Source organism: Xiphophorus couchianus, chromosome 23 (genome assembly GCF_001444195.1).
Source record: "Xiphophorus couchianus chromosome 23, X_couchianus-1.0, whole genome shotgun sequence".
NCBI lineage: Eukaryota > Metazoa > Chordata > Actinopteri > Cyprinodontiformes > Poeciliidae > Xiphophorus > Xiphophorus couchianus.
Genome location: NC_040250.1, coordinates 16,880,503 through 16,893,589, shown reverse-complemented (window position 1 = coordinate 16,893,589; position 13,087 = coordinate 16,880,503). Strand labels below are relative to the sequence as shown.

Below are 13,087 nucleotides of genomic sequence, written 5' to 3'. Positions count from 1 at the left end.
TTGACCCTCCCCTTTTCACTCAACGACCTCTGTTTAATCAAGTTTGACCCATGGAGAACAAAACATCCCTTTTGTGACAGCATACAAAAAAAACACTCAGTTGCAGCACACAGTCACAATGAACATAGACAAACAATAAAATGGAATGGATGGAACTTGACTTAATGCTTTGTTTTGATTATTGATTCTATATTGCATTGTGTTTCTGTGTTTGTAATGATGTAAAGCACTTTGAAATGTCTTGCTGCTGAAATGTGCTATACAAATAAAATTTGATTGATTGATTGATTGATTGAAACAATAAAATATATACAGATACATTCAAGTAAAATATTTCTGCAATTTGAGACTGGAGGTTGTAGACCCTGTTATATAACCTGCTGTTTAAAGTTTAAAAAGATAAAAATGACATGCTGCCAGGAATAGTCCTGTAAATGAAAACATACCAAAGGCCAAGATTGGAAAAACATGCAAGATGGCAATTTAACTTAAGTATACAAAAGACTGTGATGAGTTATGGCTCTATAATTTGTAATAAACCTCAAAGTGTCATGTTACATGATGTCCAGCATGTGAAGACACTGAGCAGAGGTATTCATGTATAATACAGCACTATATACAATATTCAAAAGAAAAGCTGACGCCACCAATTTCTGTTTTACCCTAAAATAAAAGCAATAGTTATTTCAAAAATAAAATCCAATTAAAAGCTTCAGCTTCTTTACAGTACACTAGATATGTGTTTTAAAAAGACAAATTGTCATTGATTAAGAACTCAAATATTTGAATATAGATCTTTTTTTTTTTTTTTACCATGACTAGTGATGACAAATTGGTTTGATCTCGCTGTTGTTGAAAAAACACATTTTATTTTGTCAACTTTCAAGGCAAGTTGAAGTTGTCAAAGTTGTACTTGAATTCTATAAAATGCATTCTGCATGTATGCAAACACTTCTGTGGCAGTAGGTGAAAAGCAGCTGCCTCGGTCAAAATAGACATTTTGTGGGAATTGCAGTTTTAAATCAGATATAAAACACTCATTTCATAACTTGGACTGATCTTCTATCCTCCTCTCTTATAATCACACATGTGAATGCAATCTCTTTTATGTCTACAAACTAGGATCCATCAGAAATGGGATGGGTTGGAGGGGTTTGCATCTTGCCAATGCATGAAATTCTGGACTATTTCGAGTTGCTGAACCGGTTCCAGTTGCTTTTTATGCTGATAAGCAGGTCAGACTGACAAACTACAGCAGCCAAAATTTATCATCCTTAGTCACATCAATCATTTAAATATTAAACTTTGTGGAAGTGTTTTTTTTTTGTAGTTCAGTATCCAGATTCTGTATCTCTGCAGATGTGTGGCTGCTTCAAATACACCATTCAAAACACCATCAGGAGACAGACCTTGAATTTGTCAGCTGTGTTTTTGTCATGTAACTTTGTAATCAACAAAGTTTGGAATACAAAAGACAGTTTTGCTCTATTCCAAATAGAAAAAGTGGGCGGTAATCACCTTGAGACTTCAGTTGTCTGATAGGATCAAAATGAAAGCTAGCGAGGGAGATCAGATGATAGGACGCAGAGATACAGGATGACACTTCTTAACAAGGTAACACAGGGAGAAAGAAAAACGAACTGCAAAAGTCAGGTAAGAGATATAAAGAGGATAGAAGGTCAGATTCATTAAAAAGATACAAGGGTATGTCTGATTTTTTTTTTCTGTGCCCGAAGCTATCAACCTCCCAGAGCAATCCCACAGGCAGTGAGTTGAGGTTAGTCCAGATAATGATCAGTAATAGACTCTGTGCTCAGTCTCAGAGACAGGTAGAGATAAATATGATAGGGACAGAGGAAAGCCCGTTGAAGTTTCAACCTTTAAAAGGATCCTGCTTTTCCACCTTTTTCACATCAGAACACATTGCCCATGTTGGTTAAGGATTCGTGCGACACCAATTAAATTCTTATTACAATCTAAGAGAATTGTGTAATATTTGTCAGAGAACTGTATGATATTTAAGAAAGCGAGAAGTCTACTAAAAAGTTTTGCTTTTGCTCTTTTTGGCTTAAGCCTAAATGAACAGCAAAGCACAAGAGAAGATTTTAAAAAGTGCAACAAAATCAGGTTACAGTTCACAGTTATACCTACTGGCTGATGAACCCACTATCATCAAATATGTGTTCAAATATTGATCAAAACAGTACATACAGAAGGTTCCTATTAAGACTACATTTGTCATCTTCTAAGGAAAGAGTTCCTGCTTTCACCCCTCAGACCTCCACCCCCCACTGAGCTGGGTGGTTGGTCATAAAGTGAGGAAGTGTCAGAACATCAGCAGCTCTGGGTTGCTAACCTGAGTTCTAGCTTCCTCTGGTCTGACTAACAGGCAAACGAGAAGCAGCATCCCTGCATCAGAAGCCCCTCCCTCTGCGTCAGTGTGTCTCTGGGTTATCTTATTCTTTAGCATCAGGTCTAAAGAATAGGAATATCTCAGTTTCTGCCTCTTTAGCCACATTCATATGAGTTTGAACACGTCAACACTGACAAGAAGCAGACAAACATTTTCCTAAATAGATCCTAAGCATGTTAACCTTCTTCATTCATGGTTAGGAGGTGTTGGGTTCAGTGGCGCCTGGTGATTAAGGCAGACTTCAGACGAAGCAACTTACTATAATTTTACAAGTGAGAAAGCCTTTACTGTTTTGAATGCCTGCTTTGTGCAGAAGATGGCACTTCAAAAGTAAAATAATATTTGCATTCCTTTAAAGGCGGCTTTCGTTTGCTCAGAACTACCTATATAGATTTAAAAGGCATTTCAGAGTGCATTATTAAGCAAGAGAGCAGTTTGATGCATCGGTGTAAATGGGTGAAGCGGCACAAGGGCAAGGTAAATTTCTCTGGGCAACGATTGGTTCGTACAGGAACTCCTTTGATGAACATTAGCTGGTAGCTGGAACATGATGAGGGAGACATGTTACCATGTTAAAGAAAGAACCTCAACCGGGCCTTCCTCTTGGGTTCAGAGTTGTTAGGTTCTCTGCGGTTATGAGCACATTCTCAAAGATAGAAAAAAATGCATCGTTGAGGCAGAAAACAGATGAGAAGCTCCTCTGGTATGATTTTATCCGATGATTGTTTACAATGCAATGAATTACCATTCACTTTCTGTCTGTATTTTAATGATCAGTGGTTTATGTTGCATGAAGGTTGCACAAGAAGTGTCTCAAACATTTCAATATAAAGTATTCAGTTTTCTACATTTTTTCCAAAGACAAAAATGTTCTTTCTAAACTAAATATTTAGATTCTTGATTTAAAGTCAAGCATCCCAAGCCCTGAAAATGGTCCCCGGGCCACAGTTTGGACATCCCTGTTGTAAAGCATCAGTGGCTCGCCATTTAGAGGGGAATAAAAATTGTCACCAGTTAAGGTAGGAGTTGCAACGTTTCAATGTTTGCTTAATTTATTTGTGATTTCTGATGAAACATTTATTCTCATTAACATTCAGTATCAGTTTTTGATGTGGGCGATGCAGCTCAGCCCCCAGGGTGGCATGGCAGAGAGGATGCAAAAAGCCTCAAGACGAAAATAACAAGTCATCTGTCTTTTGAACCCCACCAAGTTTTCAACTGAGGATATGTACTGAGAATTAGGAATGGCTACCCCAATTTGTTGGGTAGAGTGTAAGAATATATTGGTACTCCAGCATCATAATCAACGGCTAATGATGCAAATCTGATTTGCAGGTTCTAATTCAATTAAATTACAGGGCATGTTTGAGGGAGGCTGGCTTGCATTTGATCAGCTAATTATAAACCTAACACACTAATGTTGGTCACCGCTGAACTGCAATATTCTACAATAAACAGAGATTCTGTAAAACATAACTTTAGATCAATCAAATCTTTATTATGCCAAAACCATTTCCAGAACAAATGAAGCTCAATGGAATCATATCTGGTCTTTTTCTGGGGAGTGGGTGTGTGTGGATCACTCAGGGGAAATCGTGCACATAAGGATAGGCTCACCCAGGGCATCACTCACACAGGAACCTACGCTGTTAATGTGGGAATAGGTTAAATACGTTATTAGGTTGTGTAATAAGTAAGAGAAAAACAGTTCCTTAACCCTCTGACATATTGACTATACAGTCTTCCATGAGTGGGTCTTTTTGGACCAGTGTTTAAATCAATGTGTTTTTATGCTACTTTTGTCATTTTGATTTAAAATAATGTTTGGATTAATCTTTTAGCTTAAATGAGCTATTAGCTAATTTTATTACTTATTAGCCATGTTTAGTATACTGAATGGAGAAAGTAAAGTACAGACAACATGCTAGTGATGCCCCACATGCTACTGACAGCATTCATGCTAACATTAGCATTTTGGTTAATTTCAGCTGATACACTTACTTTAACATGCTCAATGGTGTAAGTCCATATTTTTCAGCATCAGAACGCAGAGTCCAAACTGATGGGCACACTTTGGCAGGCCCCGGTTTAATTTTTTTGGGAATTTTCTAGTATTCATATTATTATTGCTACTATTATTACTAAGAATAATAACAATTATTATTAAAAACAAGTTAAAAAAATTTCCATTATCCATCTATTATCTAATGTGCATAAAATCTTTTTGTACTGTGGGAGGAAGCCGGAGTACCCAGAGAGAACCCAGTCAGGCACATGGAGAAGATGCAAACCTGCCATACTGAAAGTCAGGAGGAGCGTGACAGATGGAACATGCTGTGAGTCAAAATAAGGGGCAACAAGGATTTTTAGCATGACGTCTGCTCGAACGTTTGCTCATTGCAGCGCGACGTCTTTTCTCTTCATTGCAAATGTTGCATCCGGGTAAAATTGGTGGTCTTGGGACCTTGGGAGATTCGTGACGTTTGGTGAAATCGTCCCCTCGGACCGATCTCTTTTCATGGCTCCGGTCTTCTAATGCCGCTTTTGTTTCAGATGTTGAATTTTTGGACTCCACTGTCTCCTTTTCAGAGCAAACTTCCCCAGCCGGAGACGTTTGCTCTTCAGAAACACTGGATGAATCGTTCTCTTCTACAGAGTAGAAGTACTCTTCAAGAGTACTGTCCTCTGAAAATTCACTGCAAACTTCTGCTGCATTTTCTCTGGCCAGAGAATCCAGAAAATCCTTCTCCGGTTCCCCAACTGGAGAAGGACTGAAAAGATAATCATCGAATGTGTCGTACTCAGAGACAGTGCACTCGTCCTGATGGTTCAGATTTTTCTCACAGCAACCTTCTCCAGCCGGAGAAGGTTTGAAAAGATACGCATCAAACTCATCGTACTTTGAAACTTTTGGTACTTTGAAATGTGATAGTGGCTCACGTTCTTTCTCTCTTTTTTTGAGTATGCAGAATCTTTTGGCAACTAGTTCCCTTATTTTGCACTTGGTCATGAAATAATCTTCAAGGTACACTTAAATTAAAGTTTTATGTAACTAAAGAGTTCAACTGCCATTCTTACGTTGGCCCTTGTACTTGCATTATAAATCTTTTTAATAGTTAAATATTAAGTTTAGATTGACAATGGTATATTAAAACCATTAATTTAAGTAGGGGTTTTCATCATTCTATCAGGCTTAAAATTTTGAATCATGACTTAAAAATATTTTAAAAGTAAAATTAAATGTAACTTACAGGCATTTGCTACTGCTGTTGTTGTAAAATGTGACAAGAAATGTTGCCTGCTTGGAGAAGAGCTACGAAGAAATAATTTTGGTTTAATAATTTTATAACTGTTACCACAGAGGAGGGCTGAGTTGGCAGTTAGAAAACTACAATGATGGAGGAACTCTGACTGACTACAGAAGGAGGCTGAATGTTAGAACTACAGACACGGCAGAATGTTTTGGGCATTATATAACTGATTTACCCCAACCACTGTTACACATGGATTAGTGTTGACATTTAAAATGAAGCTTACTGAAAATTTCAAAATAAAAGCCTCAATATTCCTCTGAGGTTTTCTCTCAGGCAGTGCAATAATATTACAAGATCATTCTTGTAATTCATACTTTGTTTAGGTCAATGAGCAACATTCCACTGTTATATTTTTATCAGGATAATTAAAACATTTCTGCAGTGTTTTGTGCTGAGCTTATCAAAATAGCGGAGTTACTCAAGTGTCTTATGGGTTTATAATTTGTTGTCGCCTCAGCAACAGCGACTAAAGAACTTCTAGTTTTACAAATAAAACCTTAACTGAGCACTGAATATGAGATAAGTCACAAATGTCTGGTTAGCTTGAATGTCGACATAATTAATTTCTTTTTTCATCTTGTGAAAATTAAAGCTCGAAATACATTATGTTCTCAATGGACCTTGAAATAAAAGAAATATACTGTTTAAACAATCAATTTATTTTTTTTTATATAAAACAAACTGACAATTTTATTGTGCGTTCACAAAGAATTAAGATTTAGGTAAAATATTTTATAAAGAGCAAGTTATGAATCAGTGGTATTTACAGTTTCTTGAAAAGTTATTAAAAACACAAGACATTCATTAATTATGATGAAGTGTTTAAAAATAATTTTAAGCATGCAATTAACTATTATAGCAAGCTCATCATTTATTGTCTTGAAGGTAATTTCTCAGGGTCCTGAGTGGGGGTGCATGATGGGATGGGACGCATCACCACCCGCTATCTATGACATTAAGAATTAGAAGTACAAGTGGGCTATCCAGGACTGAAATCATTGTCATAGTATCATACTGGTGTGATAGGAACTTCTAGAGAATCATATTTCCTTAGATGTTTTTTTTTTTTTTGCTGGAAATTTTTGAGTTTCTTAAATTTCCAATTTTGTAACAAAACCATTGCAAAATAATGTCCTGCATTTGCGTAGCTCCCTATTAAGTCCGAGGACTCCAAAGACTACAATCAGCAATTCACCCATTTATACACTGTTAGCGATAAGCTGCATTGCAGCCACAGCTGCCCAGGAGCAGACTGGCAGAAGCGAGGCTGATATTTAATTGCTGCCAACATATCCTCTGAGAAGGATGAAGTGTGAATGAATGAGACGGCCGGAGCGGGAACCGGCAACCTACCTCCTGAACCACCGTTACACAATACAGAAATAAGAGCACAAAACCAGAAAAAGCTGACTTTTTAAGACACACCAAAACTGATGTGCATTGTCTCTTCATACTGGTAAGAGCTCAAAAAATCTCTACACAAGTGGCATGTGTTGGTAGGAAGTGTGGAGGCAGAAAAGAGGACAGCACAGTCTGTAATCGTATGTACTCCCTGTGGGGCCGAGAGGCAGACATTCCAGTAAAAAAAAAAAAAAAAAAAATCTAATTTAGTTAGTGGATTTATTCCGTTCAGGCTCCAACAGGTCTCTTTGATTTTTCCTGCGATGCCTTTGCTTCACAGAAGCTGACACAAAAGGAGGTATTTGCACTTTAAAAATCTCACTGACCATAATCAGCACAGACATGGGACTTTCACCTGCTGAATCTCTGTGTGCCAGCTTGAGTCAGTGTTTTACATGGAAAGGTGTTGACGTTCGCTGTGACAGCAGTGCTGCAGCAGGGGAGATGACAGATCAAATTACATCTCAGTGCCATGGTGACAATTCACTAACCTTTGCTGACAGACACAAAAAGAAAACAGCTGAACTGGATTTCAAACACACACATTTATGATTCATACATATATTCAGCTTACAAATATGGTGCAATATTTGACATTCATCAAAATTCTCAGCTTCAGGCACTATTTGGATTTTTCCAGTGCAAAATGGAAAGGTTATGCTTTTAAGTAATTAGTAGTTTGTCCATTTAGTTGAAGAGTGAATAGCAGCTTGATCAACTAGATACAGAAAGTGTTTTAAAAGCTTTCTTTCTTTCCACGTTATATATCAAATACAGCAGACTCAATAATCACACACAATTTTTTATTTAACACGCAACGTTAAATGAAAAATATTATCCTTCTCAGTGTTTATAAGTAAAATACTACAACTAATTAAAGCCTGAGTAATGTCCAGTTTTAATGCTGTGAGCCTTCCTAAAATATACCGGAGGATTCAGTATCACTACCTCTCTATAGACTTGTAATGCTGCTAAAGAACTGTATGTACTCTAGGGCATTTCAAGGTTTTCTGGTTAACTTAAATTTTATTTTGTTAGTTCAACAATATAAATATCATAGCACAAAGTAATCTAAGCAAAAAAACAAAGAAGAAGACCAATTGATTTTATTGATGTAGTGGGTGTAAAATATTGAATAAAATATTGTGCTACATGACTGGCTTTATTTTCACTCTTACATTTAACTTTATGACACGCAAAATTACAAGTGGGTAGCCCACATTGTCTCCAAGTGTATTCTGGATAAAATTTGTCACCAGCCGTCCACCAACGTCATCATCAGTCACTTGGCAACAGATGGCAAACTAGGCAGAGCATTTTTAAAGACTAAGTTAACGTGAGTGGAGCTTCATGGCGCGGCAAGGCAAAAAGAATGGAAAAAAGAGAGCAAGGACAAGCCAAAAACTGGATGCATATTTTGTTCGTCGTCTTGGAGATGAACCAGACTTTTTTTGTTGTAGCAATTCCGGGCCCCCAAAACTGCAGACACCGCCAGGAAACATGAGCTTTATTATTTGTATATAAAGGGCCCGGTCATTAGTCCTGACCCCAGCCCAACGCTGACTTGTTCCGCTAGTGGTTACTACAATCACTCCACTAAACACAAAGCGTCATTGTGACTTTGTTTTTACACTTCTGGCAGCAAATCTGCACCAGTTTTTAATCGAAATTATTTAAAGGAAAACCACTGATATTTAAAACAGCCTTCTGCACAATTATTCTAAAACACTGCACTTTACCTTTTACATATTTTTGCCTTATTGTTTTATTTTGCAGGATATAAATGTCCAGGAATAAACAGCACTGAACGAAATATAACAGGTAAGAGGTGTTTGGTTTTAAAAATAGGTTTCTGACTCTAATTGTGCAGGTGGGATATTTGTGACTCTGCTGCAAATGTTCAAATCCAGCTGCAACCTGTGGCTATCAGTAAACCCAGAGGATTGATTGCAGATATCACACGACAACAATCATTTAACTGTTTCCATGGGAATGCAATGTGATGCATAGAGAATTTTTTCTTCACTTACTGCTATCCCCATCTATTTACCATTTTGCCTTGTTGATCTAATGTGAAACTGAAAAATCTCTGCCACCTTCAAGTCTACAAACTTTCGAATCTGTTGTCTGGTAGATAGTTTGAAGACCGTCTGTTCTGAAAAGTGTAGAAAGATTTAGCAAAAAAAAAAAAGAAATAAAATAAAGGATCAGAATTTGAAACATAAAAAAAGAGGGTGTAATCAAGGATTAAAGAGGTAAAAAAAAGTCAAATCATTTGCTACGATTTATAAACAGACTTTTGTTTCTCCTGACAAAAACACTGTTTACCCCAATAACTAGGCTCTCAGTAAACTGAACACATAATTATAGTTTAATCTGAGCAAAGACATGTGGGAATTAATGTGACAGAAGTCAAGCAGGTAAAACACTTTTCTATAACAGCATCAGTCCTAGTTATCTCCATCATTCAGGCTTAGACTGGACGCAAGACAAAGTCAGTACTGCCCTTAATTAGGAGACAATTTCAGTTTGCATGAAAATGTGTGTGATGAACCTTGGCACCGACATAAACACCCCCTAATCTGAGGCTGATTAGAATAGATCTGCAATGGAAGGCTGGGACAGACAGACGGATGGACGGAGGGACAAACAGATATTTACAACAAATTCAGTAACACCACCTCCCCACCTCCCTGCTCAAGATAAAGGAAGCCTGTAAAAATAACAATCCATCCTTTTCGGCGCTGCTTTCTTTTAGATTGCATTTCTCCACCACAATCCCTCCATCCATCTGCCGAAATCCCATTTTCATGACAAACAATAAGACACACACACTCACTCCATCACCAATTCCTGCAGCTGTCACATAATGGGGGGTTGCGGGGGCTTGAGATGCGAGAGGGAGAAAATAACACAAGTAAAGGGAAGGATGACAGGGGAGGGGAAAGAAAAGGAAAACACTGAGAATCACCAATGAGTTTGAAGAACCAAAAGGAGCTTTACTGGATGGCGAGTGAGTCACAATGGTGAGTTTTTGGTCCTCAAAGTAACTTGGAAAAAGATAAATCTTCTTCAGTCATCCCTTTGTACCCCGACTTCCTACATCGTCCTGAATAATCTACATGCTATGTTCAAAGCACTCATTAAATCACATGCAGAGACAAAAGACAGATACGGAACTGATTAACTGACCTACTTATTTCTCTAACTAGATGAAAGTCGGCCATGGATTCTCTGTACTTACCAGCCTTCTCTGTGTTATGTGATGGTTTGCTGAACTCCTGACCAGGTAAGCAAGGGCACTGTCCATCACATTTCACTGAGATCGTCTTCCCAGACAAGCAACTTTGAAACTCCAATTTGCACTGGAAGGACAACAAAATAGTAAACATTTCTATTAATCTCAGAAGATTAAAGCAATCTTGTGTTTTAAAGACATCTGACTCAGCTACCGAACAAAAATGATGGGAGATTATAAAAAATAATGTGACAGGAAAAATCTGGCTTTCCAAACACTTTCCAAGGGAATGTTTCCTGCCGGATCCAGGGAACATTCAGTTAACTTCTGTCCTACATCACTTTTTAACCACTTATGTGGCAGCTTTTTGTACAATTAACAAGATTAGGGTACATATAAATAACAATATCAATATTTGGAGCAATAAGGCTTCCAAACCAGAGAGGTTACTTGTGTTATTAAATGGCAGTATTTGCCATGTCTGTAAACATGGCTGTGATAAATATAGAAAAGTTATTTTAATGCAAATGTAATTATACTTGCTTCGAAATTTTCAAACTCTAGCCTTGCAAGCTAAATATTAATTTTAATTTTCTATTAAAAACAAAATGGAAATGGCAAAAATCTGGGACAAATAGATAATTTATTGAACTTTTCAGCATGTGAATATTTCATAATCCATCAGCATGTGAGAAGTTCCAAAAATCAATTTTAAGAAAACAGGCAAGAAGAAAATATATAAATGAATCTTTGAATGATTAGAATAAAATTCTGACACTGATAAAAATAAATGCAGTAAATTCTGGAGAGCTCCTACCAGGGAAAATCATTCATAACTACTCAACAAATCTGACTGCAAGATAGCAAACACTTGTGTTGAACTTTTGGAGTTGTGCTGATTACGGGGAATATTTGCTACATCAGGGAAAGTCATTTATCTTCGATGAACAGATGTGTCTATTAGTCAGCCATGTAGACACACCCGCAGACACAGAGATGCCCAGTGACATTTTATAATTTATTGCAGTACAAATCTAATGCAAAGAAAAAGGAAAAGATGGAGCACTTCTGAATGTAATTTAACAGTACAAATCTTATTTCAGGTAAGCGGAGGGAAAGAAATTGTTTGGACATGTTGAAGAAAAAAAAAATCCAATTACAAGACCATTGCAAAAGGAATAATGAAAAATGAAATGAGTTATGTAAATTCTGTTTGCAAGATGATGACGAGGAGATCTGTAAGTGTGAGTCCATGACTGTGCATGAACCTCCATGCACATATCACGGCTTGGCATTATCCTGCGAGCGCTCTCATTTCCAATGTTCTAATTTTAGATCCATCTTTTCCTCCCTGCCACCTCTTTGATATCACTGCTAATGTTGCTTAATGAAATTTGTTGACAAAGGAGCCGTGCTTTATTCTGCTTCCAACATATTGAATTAGCTATCGGAAAAGGAAGACTGAGAAGCAGTGAGAAAGTCCTGGAAATGGATGACCTCTTCTAATCACTGTCAGCACACAGACAAGCCCCATGAATCTTTATGTTTGTCTTTCTCCACAGGTTAATGTGGTTTTGATGAAAGAGTATTTTAACACCTAATGTGGTTGGAAAGAAAACGAGAAAGAGAGAGAAGGAAAAAAAAACAAAGGGGATAGGAGAAAAGATGATTTAGGAGGAGGGAAGTAATGGATTTAACTGAAGCCTCTCAGGAGATAAGAGCACCGTCCTCTTAATAGGATATAGAGTGTGCGTGAGAGTGTGTGGTTGTGACAAAGGATGCATGTAATGTAATAATAAAACATGAATAAGCTTGAGACCAGCAGCTCAATGGTGAACAGAGTTTAAGTTGGACCACAGGGACTCATCACTCCACCAGCCAGCTGAACCCTCCACCTGAAATTGCCGCAGAGAGCAGAGGGATTTCCCAGACCTCCTGCCTTTGTTGCTTCTCTTGTTTCTCCTTTAGCACTTCTCCTTCTCCTACTGAACACACTCTTGACTCGCAGACAGACAGGTCATTAAGGAGGTGTACTTCCTGCCTCTTTTCAAACACACAGGCTGAGTCATTCTCAGGTGGTTTATACTTCTAGGACGACGAATGTGAAAAGGAAGTCAACTGGCATTAAAAAAAAAAGGCAAAGCCAGTGTGAAGGGGAGACATGAGTGGTGTGGATAGGTCATCCAGCCTCCATGATGTCACGTGTGTTCCAGTTTCTCAAAGAAGTCATATCAATGGCTTACTAAAGCAGACATTAATTACAATTAGGATTACGTTTGCTACAGTTTGAATATGCTCATCTATGTGAAGTAGGTGCACTTTTAAAACAAAGTGTTGCAAAGTCTATTTAAACCTGTACAGAGACTGAGAGAAATAGACACAGTGGTAAATAGCTAGGATGAAAATCTGTACCAGCCACAGATAAACATAAACCCCAAATGAAATCAAGAGTTGACAAAGGACATCTAAAATCCAAACCTCTGATATGGAGGAGGGAATGAACACTACACTGCATGCGTAATAAATAATAAACTAGGATCGGATCTAGAATGAGGAAGAAGCAGAAGCAAGAGAAAGGAAGATGTTGTGCATCAGCATAAATCACAATGCTATTAAAAGAGTAATTCATGTGCAATGCCAAGCAAAAATGATCTTTGTAGGCAGTTGCATTTAACTGCAGTACAATGCAAATATTTGTAGAAAATCACTTGTTTCTATGTT

The 13,087-nt window shown here is 37.5% G+C and overlaps 1 protein-coding gene across 1 annotated transcript in view; it reads right to left on the bottom strand.

The window, feature by feature from the left end:
* The window catches only part of spock1 (SPARC (osteonectin), cwcv and kazal like domains proteoglycan 1), a 118,090-nt gene that overhangs the window by 10,609 nt on the left and 94,394 nt on the right, over window positions 1-13,087 (bottom strand). Inside the window, exon 8 of the mRNA XM_028009698.1 lies at window positions 10,373-10,493. Coding sequence (XP_027865499.1) covers window positions 10,373-10,493 — 121 coding nt within the window. The remainder of the gene's footprint in view (window positions 1-10,372; window positions 10,494-13,087) is intronic.